The sequence below is a fragment of the Balaenoptera acutorostrata genome, chromosome 11, assembly GCF_949987535.1.
Source record: "Balaenoptera acutorostrata chromosome 11, mBalAcu1.1, whole genome shotgun sequence".
NCBI classification, from domain to species: domain Eukaryota; kingdom Metazoa; phylum Chordata; class Mammalia; order Artiodactyla; family Balaenopteridae; genus Balaenoptera; species Balaenoptera acutorostrata.
In genome coordinates, this window is record NC_080074.1 from 25,236,356 (window position 1) to 25,256,935 (window position 20,580).

Consider the following 20,580-nt stretch of genomic DNA (forward strand, 5'->3'; position numbering starts at 1 on the left):
TCATCTTGATGAAAAAAAAGACCTACTCTGAAATGATTTTCATATTTTATTTAATAATATGGGACAAAAAGCAGGTAGTAAAAAAAGCAAGATACTAAACTGTAGTATTTTAAATAAAATGTAAAAATACATATGAAAAAGCCTGGAAGAAAATGTTCCTTAATAAGAAGAGTAGCAGAGTTCAGATGATAAAACGGTAAGATTACGGATAATTTTTTTTCTCTAGTTTATAAATTTTCTGAAACATGATAGTCTTTTGACAATTCTTAAATACAGATGTAAACCAAAAGCAAAATGCAAATTACACAGAAACAATCAAACTTAAACTTGATTAAATGGTTAGACAATGGTCTTTTTGCCAAGATGTCAAAATAATGGAGATTCCTCATGGTAATGCACTATTCTCACTGTAGGGGGTAAGGGAGAGAGTTGAGACCTAGGGAAAAGCATTATTAGGAGCCATACTGCCCAGGGATTAGTGATGGAAGGGTTGTCATCACTGTGGCATTCCCTTTTCCCAAAGGCTCCACCTCACAACATCTCAACTCCTAAAATGGAAAATAAGGGAAATGTAATTGTCTCTAAGAAGCAACTGCCTCTTACAGCTTAGCCCGCTATTTCTTCCTCTGGGTCAATGGAAAAATCCTCATTGTATCTTGTCTGCACAAGTAGTTCTCAACTCTGACTATGCACAAGAATCATTTTTTAAAATACAGTTTGTACAGAATCAACCATTTTTAAAAATTACATATACCTAAGCCTGCCTAGTCTCAATGAATAAGACTGTGTGGTACAAATAGCCGAACTTTTGTGTTTCCAAAGAAAATTTCTCAGGTGATTAAAGAGCATTAGGAAAGGCAGAACTTCGAGGACAAAGAGAATGTTGAAGGAACTTGGAAGCTGGAGGCCAGGAGAAAAAACTCAGCTGAATCTCAGAAAAATTTAGAAACTACCTTTCCTTGGTTTTTCATGCAAAAAGAGTACCATGGGGCAGGGAGGGGGGAGGCAGAAAGATGGTGTTTTATGACTTAGATCAGCGGTCCCCACCCTTTTTGGCACCAGGGACTGGTTTTGTGGAAGACAATTTTTCCACGGACCGGGGTGGGGTGGGGCGGGGGTGGCAGTGTGGTGACGGTACCGGCGGTAATGTAAGCGATGGGGAGCGATGGGGAGCGACAGATGAAGCTTCGCTCGCCCGCCGCTCACCTCCTGCTGTGCGGCCCGGTTCCTAACAGGCCATGGACCGGTACCAGTCTGTGGCCCGGGGGTTGCGGACCCCTGACTTAGTTCATTATTGCTCTAAGTTAAGCTCTACATACAAACCAGAATTTGAAGGGTAAATTTTCTCTAAAAGCATTTTTACAAGTAGGCTTTATATTTCTACTCTGTTCCACAGATGAAAACATCTTAGTTTGTGAAACTATTAGAAGACTGTGTCCTTAGAGTCTAAGAGAAATGACACCATCGACAAACCACCACTAACTTTGGAAGTAAAAGTTTATAAATAACACTAGCATTTTCAACCATTAAAACAGATGTTAATGCAACAAATGCCTTAACAAGAGGTTTTGATAAAACAAAGGATGGCTGAAATCTCAAACTAGAAAATGTATTTAAGTCCATAGCACCATCTAGTGCTATGGAGTGGGTAACAGAAGGTATAATTTCCAGGAGCACACAACTTTACCAACACATAATATACATCAACTTCACATCATGTGCTGAGTGACAAGTCCTACAAGTACAGGTCAAGTATGGGATGCTTATGTCTTCCTATTAATAAGCATTATGAAATAAACTAGTTACTAATTTGAGATATATAAAAAATAAGAACCTGGTTAAATAAATCAAAACATTCAAGTAAAAACAAACAAAAACTCTTGGCAAATCATCCAGTCTTAGTTCTGTACTGAATTTCCAAAGTCAGTGATCCTTATTCTTAAACAGATCCCCAAAATCCAAAGTTGAATTTTAAAACTACTAGCAACTGCAATAATGCATTTATTATAGCACAGTTAGGATGACTGTTGCTTCCATTCCTCCAATTATAAGGCATTATGAAGGTGGTTTACTTCTCACTGATGTCCACCTCCCATTAGTCTGAAGCTTCTCAAAATATGGAACCATGCTTTACTTGTGTTTATTTTTATACGTTACCTCACATAGAGCTTGACAGATAGCAGACACTCAATAATGCTCATTGGACAGAATTTATGAAAAAAAAAATCATCAGATAATATAATCACAGTGTATAACCTCATTAACTGATTTTAGCTAACTTTACTACCTATGTTTAATACAAGGGATGGAAGGACATCGGTTAATATGCCAAAAATATGATATAATATCTCACTTAATTTTCACAGAAGAAACATTTTACAAATGAAAAGATAACAAAAGCAAATATTTAAAAAACCCTCAGAAAGTATATTTAGATTTCGTAAGGTCATACTGCTGGGGTAGAGCTAGAATTTTAAATCTGTATTTGTCTGACTTCAAAGCCCATGCCCTTTCCACTATATCAAGACGATGTATTTAAGTTCAAGCAGAACATCCTAAGAATAATCAAAGAAACAACTTTTTGTTTTTTCTACAACACCAAAGAGCATGTGTTCATCACCCAAAAGAGGAAAATGTAATATTTAAAATATAAATTAGGTGGAACCAAATGCTTATGAGGAAACTAAATCTCAAGTAACAGTCCCATTTAGGCTAAGTTCCAAGGCACTGGGGCTGGGAGAAAGAGCTTCAATAAATACATAAAGAGTTATGACTTATAATGTGGTTGGAATTATCATTTGTTTGCATTAAAAGAATCCCCATTTACACGGAGAACTTTCCGAAGAGTTTCTAAATTCACCACCCCCAAATTTTCTTATCTTCATCATTGGCTCTCAGAGTAACTTCTATCCCCTTCAAATGCCTGATTCCATTTCAAGGAAACCTTCTCTAAGTTGAGCACACTAGGATGTCAGCATATGACTGTGTCATGGTGAGGAAGATACTTCGAAATGTTTCTCTCTCATTTCTCCTTACTATATACCTGGGTGTAGCAATACAGGAGTAAGCTTCTTATAGCAAAGCTATAAGGAGCCAAAAGGGAAACAGCATAAAGGCAAAAGGGTCATGAAGAAACTACGGATAGTTAAGATACTGGAATACTAATCCCAGTGTTCAGTGTTTATATTAATAAATAAGATTATTCAAGCCCTAAAGGCAATAAAAGTATCCATCATTATAGTCACAAAAGTACTTACGTTGCTTTCCGTGAGGTAAAGATCATAATACACAACATACCTTAACATCAGAAATAAATGGAGCAGGTTTTAACGTCACAGAACAATGAGTTCGGGCTAGCAGGATGGGTGGAGGAGGGACTCCGCTTTTCTTTCTTTTGGCAACTTCCACACATTTCTGATATGAATACAGTACACTTTGTTCTGCTTCGGTCTTCTCAATTAAAGAATATGCTTCCTATAATAAAGTGTGAAAATAGGAAAACACATTTCAAGAGCTTGAACTTCATTGTATTTGGAGAATTCTGGTGATGTTAAACATTATCTTGACGTATGTATTTTTTGAGGCTCAGTGGTATACATATTTCAAGTACTGAATGATTTTCCAGAAGTAAAAAATAGCTACTAAATAAGGCCAAGTAAAAAATAGCTATTAAGGCAATGACATTATATTTATATGTCTAACATGTTTATCATTATTATCATGCATTAATATATTTCATTTTCAAATCAAACCCTCTGAATATCTGCCATCATATTTCATTGTCCTTAAAAATTTCATAACAAAATTATCTGCATTGATACCTATAAACTATACACCTACACTCAATGCAACTTGAAATGTGACTCTCAAGTAATGACTATTGGTATATGTGGTTTATAAAATTATTTAAAACCAAATTACTGATAGTTTCTTACTATCAGCAAAAACAAATAAAATATACAAAAGTACTTATTCTATAAACCTAAAGGAAAGGCAATCACCTTTTTAAAAGGTTTACACATTTAGTGATATCACATGAAACAAAAAAACATAAAAATCAGAAAATCTAAATAATATTTCAAAATAAATATAGTAAGGCTAACTATAACACCAATAATAATATATGTAAATGAGTTAAACTCCTCTTTTACATAAAATTAAAAAGCAAAGACTCTAATTGAGCTCTAAAGCCAAAACCCAAGTAAAGATTAAAATTGAATGATAGAAAATAGAATAGCCTTTCCAACAAACAGTGCTGGGACAATTAGCCATCCACCTGCAAAAGAAGAAAGTGAGACCCATACATCACATTATATACAAACAGTTAACTCAAAATGAATCATAGACCCAAATGTAAGAGCTAAAATTATAAAATTCTTAGATGAAAATATAGGAGTAAATTTCTTCACAGCCTTGAGTTAAACAATGGTTTCTTAGATATGACACCAAAAGCACACCAACAAAAGAAAAAGTAGGTAAATTGAAATTCATCAAAATTAAAAACTTCAAATGATACCATCAAAAAAATAAAGACAACTGACAGAATGGGACAAAATATTTGCAAATCATATATCTGATAAAGGACGTGTATTCAGAATATATAAAGAACCGTTACAAATCAATAATAAAAAGACAACCCCATTAAAAAATGAACAAGGGGTTTGAATAGACATTTCTCCAAAGAAGATATACAAATGGCCAGTGAGCACATGAAAAGATGCACAGCATCCCTGGTCACTGGAGATGAAAATACAAAAACTGACTCAAGAAGAAAAACCTGAACACAGGAATAATGATGAAAGAAACTGGGAAAGATATCCCAAAAAACTATTTCCCACAAGCGTCAGTCTCAACTGATATTATTTTTAAAAATATTTTAATCTCAATGAACTGATTAATTCCTATGCCATTTTAAAAATTTCTAACTACAGAGAAAGCTCCTCAAAGAATATTCTAAAATTATTATAGCTTTGATAACAAAACCTGAAAAAATGACTGCACTTAAAAACATAGAGCAATCTCCTTACAAATATAAATGTAAACATCCTAAATAAAATACTAATACACTGATCTAACAATATGTTAAAGGAATAATGTACTGTAATTATACTGTCTCTCTCCCAGGAATAAAAGGATGATTTAATATTAGGAAGTCTAAGGATATAATTTAATTTATCCATAAATCAAATGAGAAAAATATGATTACAGGCTCAATGGCCAAAAAAGATATTTGAACAGTTTTTAAGATTCATTATTAATTAAAAAAAAAAAGAAATCGAAAGAGAAGTCAAAAAGTATCATAAGACTAATGAAAATGAAAACACAACATACTAAAATTTATAGGATGCAGCAAAAGTAGTTCTAAGAGGGAAGTTTTTAGTGAAAATGTCCACCTTAAGAACAAAGAAAGATAGCAAATAAACAATCTAACTTCACACCTCAAGGAATGAGAAGAACAAAAAACCTAAGTCCAAAGTTAGTAGAAGGAATAACAAAGATCAGAGGGGAAATAGAGACCATAAAGACAATAGAAAAGCTCAACTAAAATAAAACCTTGTTTTTTATAAAGGCAAACAAAACTGACAAACTTTTAGCTAGACTAATAAAAAAATAGAGATGACTCATATGAATAAAATCAGAAGTGAAAGAGGAGACATTACAACTGATACCACAGAAATACAAAGGATCATAAGAGACTACTGTGAACAATTATATGCCAACAATTGAATAACCTAGAAGAAATGGATAAATTCCTAGAAGAAATGGATAAATTCCTAGAAACATACAACTTACCAATAGTGAAATATCATAAAGCAACAAAATACGAACAGACCAGTAACAAGTAAGAAAATGAATAAGTAATCAAAAACCTCCCAATAAAGAAAAGTCCAGGACCAGATGGGTTCAGTGCCAAATTCTGCCAGAAATTTAAATTAACGCCAATCTTTCTCAAACTATTCCAAAAAACTGAAGAGAAGGGGACACTTAAAACTGATTAAGCACTGTTCTTGGTGGCAAGGACACTGCTTTATCTCTTTGGGCTCAATAAATATGTTTTGACTGAAAGACATAAGAAATTATAAAAGAGGAGGATGATCTTTACTATAACTCATTTTAAGACATCATATCTAAAACGTTCTGATTGGGTCTTGACCAATTTTAACTTTAGACCCCCTAATTCAGATCCCATGGTCCAATTTGAAATAGATTAATAAACGTATTAAAGTTTTAAGTGAAAGGTAACAAGAGAAAAGTCTAAGACCAAGTCCTTGATTTAGGTAAATCAGATAAATTCTCTAATAGAACTCAAGGTAGACCTAATGCTAGTTAGAAATTAAAATCCTAACTTAGTGAGGTAAATCACTGAGCTGCTAATAAAATTCCACTTATAAGAAAGTGATTAGTATACTAATTCAAAAAGATATATGCACTCCCATGTTCACTGCAACATCATTTATAACCTAAATGTGCACCACTGGAGGAATATATAGAGAAAATGTGAGATGGATGGATAAATAACGGAATTTTATTCAGCCATTAGAAAAAATGAAATCTTGCCATTTGCAACAACATGGATGGACCTTGAGGGCATTATGATAAGTGAAATAAGCTAGACAGAGAAAGATAAACACCATATGATCTCACGTATATATGGAAACCAACCAAAAAACAAAAACAAAAACCAAGCTCACAGATGCAGAGAACAGATTGGTGGTTGCCAAAGGTAGGGGGGTTGGGGGTGGGCAAAATGGGTGAAGAGGGTCAAAAACAAACTCCCAGTTATAAAATAAATAAGTCATGGGGATATAATGCACAGCATGGTGAATATAGTTAATGCTGTATTGCGGATGTGAAAGTTGCTAAAAGTGTAGATCTTAAAAGTTCTCATCACAAGAAGAAATGTGTAACTGTATGGTGACAATTACATAAGTTAATAATATATTATTAATAAATAGTAACATAAATTAATAAGACTTGTGGTGACCATTTAGCAATATATATAAAAATGGAATTATGACGTTGTACACCTGAAACTAATACAATGTTGTCTATTATACCTCATTTAAAGAAAAGAAAGTGATTAGGGGTTTTTTAAAGGGGGTTCCTCAAGTAGAAGGAGGAAATATCACCAGAAAAGAAGACCCAAAAAATCAAGATAGAAAAATTTGCATGAAACCAGCTCTACTTAATTGTGAAAGAGAAAGTATTATCAATATGCATGTGACTTGCCTATCCATGGCCAACATGTTGCCTAATATGTCTAACAAAACATACTGTTTTGTTTGTTTTATATCTTTATTGGAGTATAATTGCTTTACAACGTTGTATTAGTTTCTGCTGTATAACAAAGTGAATCAGCTATATGTATACGTATATCCCCATATCCCCTCCCTCTTGAGCCTCCTTCCCACCCTCCCTATCCCACCTCTCAATCATCGAGCTGATCTCCCTGTGCTATGCAGCAGCTCCCCACTAGCTATCTGTTTTACATTTGGCAGTGCATATATGTCAATGCTACCCTCTCACTTTGTCCCAGCTTACCCTCCCAACTCCCCGTGTCCTCAAGTCCATTCTCTACATGTGTCTTTATTCCTGTCCTGCCCCTAGGTTCATTGGTACCGTTTTTTTAGATTCCATATATGTGCGTTAGCATACGGTACTTGTTTTTCTCTTTCTGACTTACTTCACTCTGTATGACAGTCTCTAGGTCCATCCACCTCACTACAAATATTTTCGTTTCTTTTTATGGCTGAGTAATATTCCATTGTATATATGTACCACATCTTCTTTATCCATTCATCTGCTGATGGACATTTAGGTTGTTTCCATGTCCTGGCTATTGTAAATAGTGCTGCAATGAACACTGTGGTACATGACTCTTTTTGAATTATGGTTTTCTCAGGGTATATGCCCAGTAGTGGGATGGCTGGGTCATATGGTAGTTCTATTTTTAGTGTTTTAAGGAACCTCCATACTGTTCTCCATAGTGGCTGTATCAATTTACATTCCCACCAACAGTGCAGGAGGCTTCCTTTTTCTCCACTCCCTCTCCAGCATTTATTGTTTGTAGATTTTTTGATGATGGCCATTCTGACTGATGTGAGGTGATACCTCATTGTGGTTTTGATTTGCATTTGTCTAATGATTAGTGATGTTGAGCATCTTTCCATGTGTTTGTTGGCAATCTGTATGTCTACTTTAGAGAAATGTCTATTTAGATCTTCTGCCCATTTTTGGATTGGGTTGTTTGTTTTATTGATATTGAGCTGCATGAGCTGCTTGTATACTTTGGAGATTAATCCTTGGTCAGTTGCTTACCATATGATCCAGTAATCCCACTCCTGGGCGTATATCTGCAGAAAACTATAATTCAAAAAGACACATGCACCCTGATGTTCATTGCAGCACTATTTACAATCGCCAGACATGGAAGCAACTTAAATGTCCACTGACAGAAGAATGGATAAAGAAGATGTGGTACATATATACAATGGAATTTACTCAGCCATAAAAAAGAATGAAATAATGCCATTTGCAGCAACATGGATGGACCTAGATATTGTCATACTGAGTGAAGTAAGTCAGATAGAGAAAGGCAAATATCATGTAATATCACTTATATGTGGAATCTAAAAACAAGGGTACAAATGAACTGATCTACAAAACAGACATAGAGTCACAGATATAGAAAACAAACTTACGGTTACCAGGGGGGAAAGGGGGGGAGGGATAAATTGGGAGATTTGGATTGACATATACACACAACTATATATAAAATAGATAACTAATAAGGACCTACTGTATAGCACGGGGAACTCTACTTAATATTCTGTGATGACCTATATGGGAAAAGAATCGAAAAAAGAGTAGATATATGTATATGAATAACTGATTCACTTTACTGTACACCTGAAACTAACATAACATTGTAAGTCAACTATACTCCAATAACAATTTTTTAATTAAAATAAAATAAAATAAGCTATAAGGATATATTGTACAACATAGGGAATAAAGCCAATATTTTATAATAACTATAAATGGAGTATAACCTTTCAAAGTTGTGAATCACTGTATTGTACACCTGTAACATATAATATTGTAAGCAACTGCACTTCAATTTTTAACAAAACATATTGTTTTATTGCCACAAAACAATAGTACTGAAGTCCAAAGTACTAGTGTCTGAATGCAAATCTCTCTGCTTATGGTTTCCACTAGAGAATGTGTGACCTGTCTCTTTTTACAAGTTACTCAAGGCTTATGATGACAGATTGACATTAAATACGTTTGAAAACGACTTAACATCCACAGTGCAGCAAAACACTTGCAGAAAGATGTAATGCAATCTGGAAGGACGTGATTAGGACACACCTAAACAACTATCACAAGACTGGAATGATAAAGTGCCATATTTATTACTCATCTAGTAGATCTCCCAAGGTATATCTGGGTTCTCAACAATATTATGTACATTTCAGAAGAAGATGAAAAGTAGGTTGTCATATCCAAGAATCCTGGCAAAGAATATTGCTGAGAATAAAATATAAGCTTTACAAGATCTAAGAGAGGAGGGAGAGGAGAAGATGGCAGAAGAGTAAGACGCGGAGATCACCTTCCTCCCCACAGATTCATCAGAAATACATCTACACGTGGAACTGCTCCTGTAGAACACCCACTGAATGCTGGCAGAAGACTTCAGACCTCCCAAAAGGCAAGAAACTCCCCACATACCTGGGTAGGGCAAAAGAAAAAAGAAACAACAGAGACAAAAGAATAGGGACGGGACCTGCAGCAGTGGGAGGGAGCTGTGAAGGAGGAAAGGTTTCCACACACTAGGAAGCCCCTTCGCGGGCGGAGACTGCGGGTGGCGGAGGGGGGAAGCTTCGGAGCCACAGAGGAGAGCGCAGCCACAGGGGTGCGGAGGGCAAAGCGGAGAGATTCCCACACAGAGAAGCGGTGCTGACCAGCACTCACCAGCCCGAGAGGCTTGTCTCCTCCCCCGCTGGGGCGGGCGGGGCTGGGAGCTGAGGCTCGGCCTTCGGTTGGACGGCAGGGAGAGGACTGGGGTTGGCGGCGTGAACACAGCCTGAAGGGGTTAGCGCACCACAGCTAGCCGGGAGGGAGTCTGGGAAAAGGTCTGGAGCTGCCGAACAGGCAAGAGGCTTTTTCTTCCCTCTTTGTTTCCTGGTGTGTGAGGAGAGGGGATTAAGAGCACTGCTTAAAGGAGCTCCAGAGATGGGCGCGAGCCGCGGCTATGAGCGCGGACCCCAGAGATGGGCATGAAATGCTAAGGCTGCTGCTGCCGCCACCAAGAAGCCTGTGTGCGAGCACAGGTCACTCTCCACACCTCCCCTCCCAGGAGCCTGTGCAGCCTGCCACTGCCAGGGTCCCGTGATCCAGGGACAACTTACCCGGGAGAACGCACGGCGCGCCTCAGGCTGGTGCAACGTCACGCCGGCCTCTTCCGCCGCAGGCTCGCCCCGCCTCCTCCATACCCCTCCTTCCCCCCGGCCTGAGTAAGCCAGGGCCCCCGAAGCAGCTGCTCCTTTAACCCCGTCCTGTCTGAGCAAAGAACAGACGCCCTCAGGCGACCTACAGGCAGAGGCAGGGCCAAATCCAAAGCTGAACCCCAGGAGCTGTGCGAACAAAGAAGAGAAAGGGAAATTTCTCCCAGCAGCCTCAGGAGCAGCAGATTAAATCTCCACAGTCAACTTGATGTACCCTGCATCTGTGGATTACCTGAAGAGACAACAAATCATCCCAAATTGAGGAGGTGGACTTTGGGAGCAAGATATATTATTTTTTCCCCTTTTCCTCTTTTTGTGAGTGTGTATGCATATGCTTCTGTGTGAGATTTTGTCTGTATAGCTTTGCTTTCACCATTTGTCCTAGGGTTCTGTCCGTCCATTTTTTTGTTTGTTTTTGGGTTTTTTTTTTACTTTAGAAAAAAAATTTTTTCTTTCTTTCTTAATAATTATTTTTTATTTTTTATTTTAATAACTTTATTTTATTTTATCTTCTTTCTTTTTTTCTTTCTATTTTTTCTCCCTTGTATTCTGAGCTGTGTGGATGAAAGGCTCTTGGTGCTCCAGGCAGGCATCAGGGCTGTGTCTCTGAGATGGGAGAGCCAACTTCAGGACACTGGTCCACAAGAGACCTCCCAGCTCCATGTAATACCAAACGAAAATCTCCCAGAGATCTCCATCACAACACCAAGACCCAGCTTCACTCAACGAACAGCAAGCTATAGTGCTGGACACCCTATGCCAAACAACTAGCAAGACAGGAACACAGCCCCATCCATTAGCAGAGAGGCTGCCTAAAATCATAATAAGGCCACAGACACCCCAAAACACACCACCAGACGTGGACCTGCCCACCAGAAAGACAAGATGCAGCCTCATCCACCAGAACACAGGCACTAGTCCCCTCTACCAGGAAGCCTACACAACCCACTGAACCAACCTTAGCCACTGGGGACAGATACCAAAAACAACAGGAACTACGAACCTGCAACCTGTGAAAAGCAGACCCCAAACACAGTAAGATAAGCAAAATGAGAAGACAGAAAAACACACAGCAGATGAAGGAGCAAGGTAAAAACACACCAGACCTAACAAATGACGCGGAAATAGGCAGTTTATCTGAAAAAGAATTCAGAATAATGATAGTAAAGATGATCCAAAATCTTGGAAATAGAATAGACAAAATGCAAGAAACATTTAACAAGGACCTAGAAGAACTAAAGAGGAACCAAGCAACGATGAAAAACACAATAAATGAAATTAAAAATACTCTAGAAGGGATCAATAGCAGAAGAACGGATAAGTGACCTGGAAGATAAAATAGTGGAAATAACTACTGCAGAGCAGAATAAAGAAAAAAGAATGAAAAGAACTGAGGACAGTCTCAGAGACCTCTGGGACAACATTAAATGCACCAACATTTGAATTATAGGGGTCCCAGAAGAAGAAGAGAAAAAGAAAGGGACTGAGAAAATATTTGAAGAGATTATAGTTGAAAACTTCCCTAATATGGGAAAGGAAATAGTTAATCAAGTCCTGGAAGCACAGAGAGTCCCATACAGGATAAATCCAAGAAGAAACATGCCAAGACACATATTAATCAAACTATCAAAAATTAAATATAAAGAAAACATATTAAAAGCAGCAAGGGAAAAATAACAAATAACACACAAGGGAATCCCCATAAGGTTAACAGCTGATCGTTCAGCAGAAACTCTGCAAGCCAGAAGGGAGTGGCAGGACATATTTAAAGTCATGAAGGAGAAAAGCCTACAACCAAGATTACTCTACCCAGCAAGGATCTCATTCAGATTTGATGGAGAAATTAAAACCTTTACAGACAAGCAAAAGCTGAGAGAGTTCAGCACCACCAAACCAGCTTTACAACAAATGCTAAAGGAACTTCTCTAGGCAAGAAACACAAGAGAAGGAAAACACCTACAATAACAAACCCAAAACATTTAAGAAAATGGGAATAGGAACATACATATCGATAATTACCTTAAATGTAAATGGATTAAATGCTCCCACCAAAAGACACAGACTGGCTGAATGGATACAAAAACAAGACCTGTATATATGCTGTCTACAAGAGACCCACTTCAGACCTAGGGACACATACAGACTGAAAGTGAGGTGATGGAAAAAGATATTCCATGCAAATGGAAATCAAAAGAAAGCTGGAGTAGCAATTCTCATATAAGACAAAACAGACTTTAAAATAAAGACTATTACAAGAGACAAAGAAGGACACTATATAATGATCAAGGGATAGATTCAAGAAGAAGATATAACAATTGTAAATATTTATGCACCCAACATAGGAGCACCTCAATACATAAGGCAAATACTAACAGCCATAAAAGGGGAAATCGACAGCAACACAATCATAGTAGGGGACTTTAACACCCCACTTTCACCAATGGACAGATCATCCAAAATGAAAATAAATAAGGAAACACAAGCTTTAAATGATACATTAAACAAGATGGACTTAATTGATATTTATAGGACATTCCACCCAAAAACAACAGAATACACATTTTTCTCAGTGCTCATGGAATATTCTCCAGGATAGATCATATCTTGGGTCACAAATCAAGCCTTGGTAAATTTAAGAAAATTGAAATCGTATCAAGTATCTTTTCTGACCACAACGCTATGAGACTAGATATCAATTACAGGAAAAGATCTGTAAAAAATACAAACACAGGGAGGCTACACAATACACTACTTAATAACGAAGTGATCACTGAAGAAATCAAAGGGGAAATCAAAAAATACCTAGAAACAAATGACAATGGAGACACGACGACCCAAAACCTATGGGATGCAGCAAAAGCAGTTCTAAGAGGGAAGTTTATAGCAATACAAGCCTACCTCAAGAAACAGGAAACATCTCAAATAAACAACCTAACCTTGCACCTAAAGCAATTAGAGAAAGAAGAACAAAAAAACCCCAAAGTTAGCAGAAGGAAAGAAATCATAAAGATCAGATCAGAAATAAATGAAAAAGAAATGAAGGAAACAATAGCAAAGATCAATAAAACTAAAAGCTGGTTCTTTGAGAAGATAAGCAAAATTGATAAACCATTAGCCAGACTCATCAAGAAAAAAAGGGAGAAGACTCAAATCAATAGAATTAGAAATGAAAAAGGAGAAGTAACAACTGACACGGCAGAAATACAAACGATCATGAGAGACTACTACAAGAAACTCTATACCAATAAAATGGACAACCTGGAAGAAATGGACAAATTCTTAGAAATGCACAACCTGCCGAGACTGAACCAGGAAGAAATAGAAAATATGAACAGACCAATCACAAGCATTGAAATTGAAACTGTGATTAAAAATCTTCCAAAAACCAAAGCCCAGGATCAGATGGCTTCACAGGCGAATTCTATCAAACATTTAGAGAAGAGCTAACACCTATCCTTCTCAAACTCTTCCAAAATATTGCAGAGGGAGGAACACTCCCCAACTCATTCTACGAGGCCACCATCACCCTGATTCCAAAACCAGACAAAGATGTCACAAAGAAAGAAAACTACAGGCCAATATCACTGATGAACATAGATGCAAAAATCCTCAACAAAATACTAGCAACCAGAATCCAACAGCACATTAAAAGGATCATACACCATGATCAAGTGGGGTTTATTCCAGGAATGCAAGGATTCTTCAATATACGCAAATCAATCAACGTGATACACCATATTAACAAACTGAAGGAGAAAAACCATATGATCATCTCAATAGATGCAGAGAAAGCTTTTGACAAAATTCAACACCCATTTATGATAAAAGCCCTGCAGAAAGTAGGCATAGAGGGAACTTTCCTCAACATAATAAAGGCCATAGATGACAAGCCCACAGCCAACATTGTCCTCAATGGTGAAAAACTTAAACCATTTCCACGAAGATCAGGAACAAGACAAGGTTGCCCACTCTCACCACTATTATTCAACATAGTTTTGGAAGTTTTAGCCACAGCAATCAGAGAAGAAAAAGAAATAAAAGGAATCCAAATCGGAAAAGAAGAAGTAAAGCTGTCATTGTTTGCAGATGACATGATATTATACATAGAGAATCCTAAAGATGCTACCAGAAAACTACTAGAGCTAATCAATAAATCTGGTAAAGTAGCAGGATACAAAATTAATGCACAGAAATCTCTTGCATTCCTATACACTAATGATGAAAACTCTGAAAGTGAAATTAAGAAAACACTCTCATTTACCATTGCAACAAAAGGAATAAAATATCTAGGAATAAACCTACCTAAGGAGACAAAAGACCTGTATGCAGAAAATTATAAGACACTGATGAAAGAAATTAAAGATGATACAAACAGATGGAGAGATATACCATGTTCTTGGATTGGAAGAATCAACATTGTGAAAATGACTCTAGTACCCAAAGCAATCTACAGATTCAATGCAATCCCTATCAAACTACCACTGGCATTTTTCACAGAACTAGAACAAAAAATTTCACAATTTGTATGGAAACATAAAAGACCCCGAATAGCCAAAGCAATCTTGAGAACGAAAAATGCAGCTGGAGGAATCAGGCTCCCTGACTTCAGACTATATTACAAAGCTACAGTAATCAAGACACTATGGTACTGGCACAAAAAGAGAAACACAGATCAATGGAACAGGACAGAAAGCCCAGAGATAAACCCAAGCGCATATGGTCACCTTATCTTTGATAAAGGAGGCAAGCATATACAGTGGAGAAAAGACAGCCTCTTCAATAAGTGGTACTGGGAAAACTGGACAGGTACATGTAAAAGTATGAAATTAGAACACTCCTTAACACCATACACAAAAATAAACTCAAAATGGATTAAAGACCTAAATGTAAGGCCAAACACTATCAAACTCTTAGAGGAAAACATAGGCAGAACACTCTATGACACAAATCACAGCAAGATCCTTTTTGACCCAGCTCCTAGAGAAATGGAAATAAAAACAAAAATAAACAAATGGGACCTAATGAAACTTAAAAGCTTTTGCACAGCAAAGGAAACCATAAACAAGACCAAAAGACAACCCTCAGAATGGGAGAAAATATTTGCAAATGAAGCAACTAACAAAGGATTAATCTCCGAAATTTATAAGCAGCTCATGCAGCTCAATAACAAAAAAACAAACAACCCAATCCAAAAATGGGCAGAAGACCTAAATAGACATTTCTCCAAAGAAGATATACAGATTGCCAACAAACACATGAAAGAATGCTCAACATCATTAATCATTAGAGAAATGCAAATCAAAACTACAATGAGATATCATCTCACACCGGTCAGAATGGCCATCATCAAAAAATCTACAAACAATAAATGCTGGAGAGGGTGTGGAGAAAAGGGAACACTCTTGCACTGTTGGTGGGGAAGTAAGTTGATATAGCCACTATGGTGAACAGTATGGAGGTTCCTTAAAAAACTAAAAATAGAACTACCATACGACCCAGCAATCCCACTACTGGACATATACCCTGAGAAAACCATAATTCAAAAAAAGTCATGTACCAAAATGTTCATTGCAGCTCTATTTACAATAGCCAGGACATGGAAGTGACCTAAATGTCCATCATCGGATGAATGGATAAAGAAGATGTGGCACATATATACAATGGAATATTACTCAGCCATAAAAAGAAACCAAATTGAGTTATATGTAGTGAGGTGGATGGACCTAAAGTCTGTCATACAGAGTGAAGTAAGTCAGAAAGAGAAAAACAAATACCGTATACTAACACATACATGTGGAATCTAAAAAAAAAATGGTTCTGAAGAAGCTAGGAGCAGGACAGGAATAAAGACGCAGACGTAGAGAATGGACTTGAGGACACAGGGAGGGGGAAGGTAAGCTGGGACGAAGTGAGAGAGTGGCATGGACATATATACACTACCAAATGTAAAATAGATAGCTAGTGGGAAGCAGCCGCATAGCACAGGGAGATCAGCTCTGTGCTTTGTGACCACCTAGAGGGGTGGGATAGGGAGGGTGGGAGGGAGGGAGATGCAAGAGGGAAGAGATATGGGAACATATGTATATGTATAACTGATTCACTTTGTTATAAAGCAGAAACTAACACACCATTGTAAAGCAATTATACTCCAATAAAGATGTTAAAAAAAAAAAGATCTAAGAGAAAAGACAGAAAGAAATGTGTAGTTTGATAGAGAAAAATATATCTAAAGCACCAAAAATCATCCTGATATGACAAAATAGAATATTCCAGACTGCTTAAATTAGAAGATAAAATAGTAGTAATACTAATGGCTAACATTTATTGACTGCTTATTCTATGCCAAATGCTAAGCATTTTATAGGCATCATTTCACTGAATCTTCCCAAGAACACCCATTTTACAGATGAAGAAATTAAAACTTAACAGAGCATGGGTAACTTGACCTTGGTCATACAGCTGGTCAGCAGCAGTACCAAAACTCTAATCCAAGACCCTTATACTCCTAACCATTATGATTTGTCTTAATACAAAGTGAAGTTAAAAAGAAGCATGGAGAGGCAACCAGAGATGAAGTTTTCTATGCAATAACGTCAAAATATTTAAAAGAAAAAAATCCTAAAATGTAAATATTCTAAAATCTCTGTCAGTAGTTTCAAGACTGCGGGTCAAAACATGACCTCAAAAGAGGGGGGTTAGAATCAAAAAGGGTTTTACTCTTTATGAGGAAGACTTCAGCATGGAACAATTAAAAAGAACTGAGAAGATCTCTGAAAAATATTGGCTTACATATATTTTTCCTAAAAAAAGCAAATAGAATTAATTTGACTAAAATGCTATAAAATAGGAAAAAATCATTTCACTTGGTAATCCAATTACTGTTAACATAGTTAATACAATGGTATTTAGGGGCCATCAAGATGTAAATTCAGGAAGTATTAAAGCCAGGAGTGGTTAGAACTTCTAGTGACCTGGGCTTCTTCATTAGTTCTGGTTTCAAATTAGGACCATAAAATTAGATTCTGTGTTGATTATAAAAAATAATCTGCTAATCTATAATGCTCCTTTGCTTAGAGTTGAAGCATTATGACTGGATTTTGGAACTGCTAAAATCATGTCAATTATTGATTTAAGTTTCAACATATAGTCCTAGGGGAACACTAGGTGCATCAGTTAGTGCTCTTTGCAACAGAAGCAACAGCAACATAAGGCTTGGAGCACAGCAGGTCCAGAGAGGCAAGAGGGTCTACAGAACACAACTAACATATTCTAATCAGGACACAGGCATTGGAATGAATGAATGCCACTACTTTTTGTCTTTTTATCCCTCTGTTCAAGATTCAGATTCCAAGGAGGGAGCAACCAATCAGCCTAGCTTGCATCATCAGTCCTCCTCTTGGCTGGCAGAGAAGAGAGGCCCTGAAAAGTCCTACCTGATTTCTTCTAGTGGGGAAGAAGAAATTCCTCCAAAGGTGATGTTTGGAAGAGGGAAATAAATGCTGGACAGAAAACAACAGTATACAACCCTGCCCTGGTACCCTTAGCACTTGGATTGAGGAGTATTCCTGCCTCTTCCCAGTGAGGAATTGCTCTGCAAAGATGTTGAATGTTGGGCTGCTGGACTCTGAAGTGAACTAGGAGTGATGATCATAAGCCATATGCTGATTCCTCAATTTATCAGAAGTAGAAAATCAGGGACATCTCAGGCTGGTTCTAGGTGCAATCCGTTAAAATAAATCTGAGGTATAATGTGTAAAATGACAATATGGACTTCCAGAAGTCAAATAACCGAGACAGGAAAATGAGAAAAATAAAGCCCCACAATCAAGAAAAAAAGCCAACCATCTCTTTTAGAAGGCTAATGGGTTCTTATCAAAGGTTTGTCCGTCATCCGTGGCAACAAGCTAGTCCACCTTTAATGGACGTGAACTAAAAGACACCTGATGAGAGTATCCATCTCCACAAGGTCGGGAAACTTCTGAAAAACTAAAACAGGGTATGAATTATTTAAGGGTTCTGCAAAGACCCAGGCTTTTCAAATCTTTTTTATGGTATCAGGTGACACATCAGATACTGATTTGGGGATAATTTTATTACCAGACCGTGATCATGTAAAGCATGCTGTAATATAGCCCAAAAGAAAATGACTGCCAAGGGAATGAAATTTATTTGTCTTCTTTAAGGAAAGAAACTTTGGCAATTATTTGAGCCATAACATCGTTGTTTATGACAGTACCCTGAGGACTGATCATTAAGCTTTAACACTAGGATGAAAAATTGCCACGGAGGAGCAGAGGTGGCTATAGAAGATTTCAGGACTTCTAAATAAATATTCAACATTTCCCAGCTGGTGACAATCCTCATGGAGGGCTCCTCATAAAAAGTAGAGCTTCTAAATGCCTCTCATGAGTCTAAGAGGATATTATAATTTTTCTTAAGTTAAAATAGTTTCACTTAAGAAATAGAAGGAAAAGATACACAAGGAGAACATGAAAACTTCAGACCGCTCACATCTCCCATGTGTTCCCAGTCACAGTGGTAGAAAGACAGAGACCTAACAGGGCAATGGGCATATTATGATAATATAAAGACAAGATTGCATCATAATAAAACAAAAGGGAAAATCCCAGAGGCTTTACTCTCTCTGGACTGTGAGAGGCCATGAGATGAGTCCTGAGAGAAACAGTTCTAAAAGAAAGATAAGTTTTACCTGCCATGGAAATAGGACTGAAGTACAAATGTCCTCCAAGCACTAGGCAGTAGCGAGTGGCTGCAGAAGCATCTGCTGAGAAAATGGATCTGAACCCCAGGAGTCTTCCAGCAGAGATCAGACACCACTTGGCCTGGTCAGCTGAGACTATCCAATACCATCATCAAATTCCTTCATTCAAATGCTAGAAATTCTAATGTAATGAGGCTCTCCCCTAATACTGCCAGGACAGACTTCCCCACCTTGAACACTGATAGCATCTGTTTATCCAGAATCCTTAGACTTCTTACGAACTAGACTCTACTTTCTCTCTGGTCTCACCTCTTACCATCCTCTCCAAACACTTCCCTCCCCTTTGCCATTGCATCGAAGCTTCTGTTACACTGAATGACCTCCAGGACCACAAGCACTCTATGACCTTTCTAGCCTCAGGACCTTTGCACAGGTTGTTCTCTCTGCCTTGCATGTCCTTTCCACTTTTGTCTTTCTCTTTCTCTGGATACTCCTGCCTGTCTTTCAGTATTCAACTTCATGTCACTTTTTCTGGATGTTTCTTCAAATATTCCCCACTGTTGGGTTAGGTATTCCCTTCCTGAATTCCCCTGGCACTCTTGCAATTAGAGCACCTATGACGATGACTCATAATCACCTACTTACACGTCTATGTTCCCATAGACTGGATTTATCTTGAAGACAGAGACCACAAGAGCAGGCAATCCATCAATATTGGTTGAATAAAGAAAGGATTTTTGTTTGTTTTTATCCCTTGTACTCAGCATAATACCAGGCACATAGTCAACTTGCAATAAAACATTTGCTGAATGGATCATAGGCGCTCAAAAACATATGTTGGATGAATGAAGTGATGGACTTATGATCAGGAAGTACTACATGCCAGAAATCTAAAATTCCAATATTCTATTGCATTGGCCAAAAAGTTCGTTCAGGTTTTTCCATAACATCTTACAGAAAATCCGGAATGAACTTTTTGGTCAACCCAGTACTTTCTAACTTCAAACACCTATCCTTCTAGCTCTCTCAGATTCTGATTTTCTGGTCCCTGACCTCATAGAGATGCCCAATCTCTTGATATCTCCATAGTCTACCAAGTCTTTAAAAGTCTTGATGGTGTTACTTCCTTCCCTACACAATCTGCACCCATTTTTCATTATAAATTTTAACCTATACTTTCGTGCTTTTAAAAAAAAATCCAGTCCAGTACAAATCTCTACTGTCACAAATATTCTACTGTCACAGCTACTAAGAATACCACACCAGGATAATATCATACCAGCATGCAGATGAGGCCACCTGAAAATCCATGGTCTTCAACCTCAGCCAGAACTTCAGGATGCTGAC

At 37.4% G+C, this 20,580-nt stretch overlaps 1 protein-coding gene across 2 annotated transcripts in view; it reads right to left on the reverse strand.

Annotated features, from left to right (window-relative positions):
- CFAP54 (cilia and flagella associated protein 54) overlaps window positions 1-20,580 on the reverse strand; it is a 307,392-nt gene that overhangs the window by 221,923 nt on the left and 64,889 nt on the right. For both annotated transcript variants that reach the window (XM_028166670.2, XM_028166668.2), the window contains exon 20: window positions 3,298-3,474. In XM_028166670.2, coding sequence (XP_028022471.2) covers window positions 3,298-3,474 — 177 coding nt within the window. The remainder of the gene's footprint in view (window positions 1-3,297; window positions 3,475-20,580) is intronic.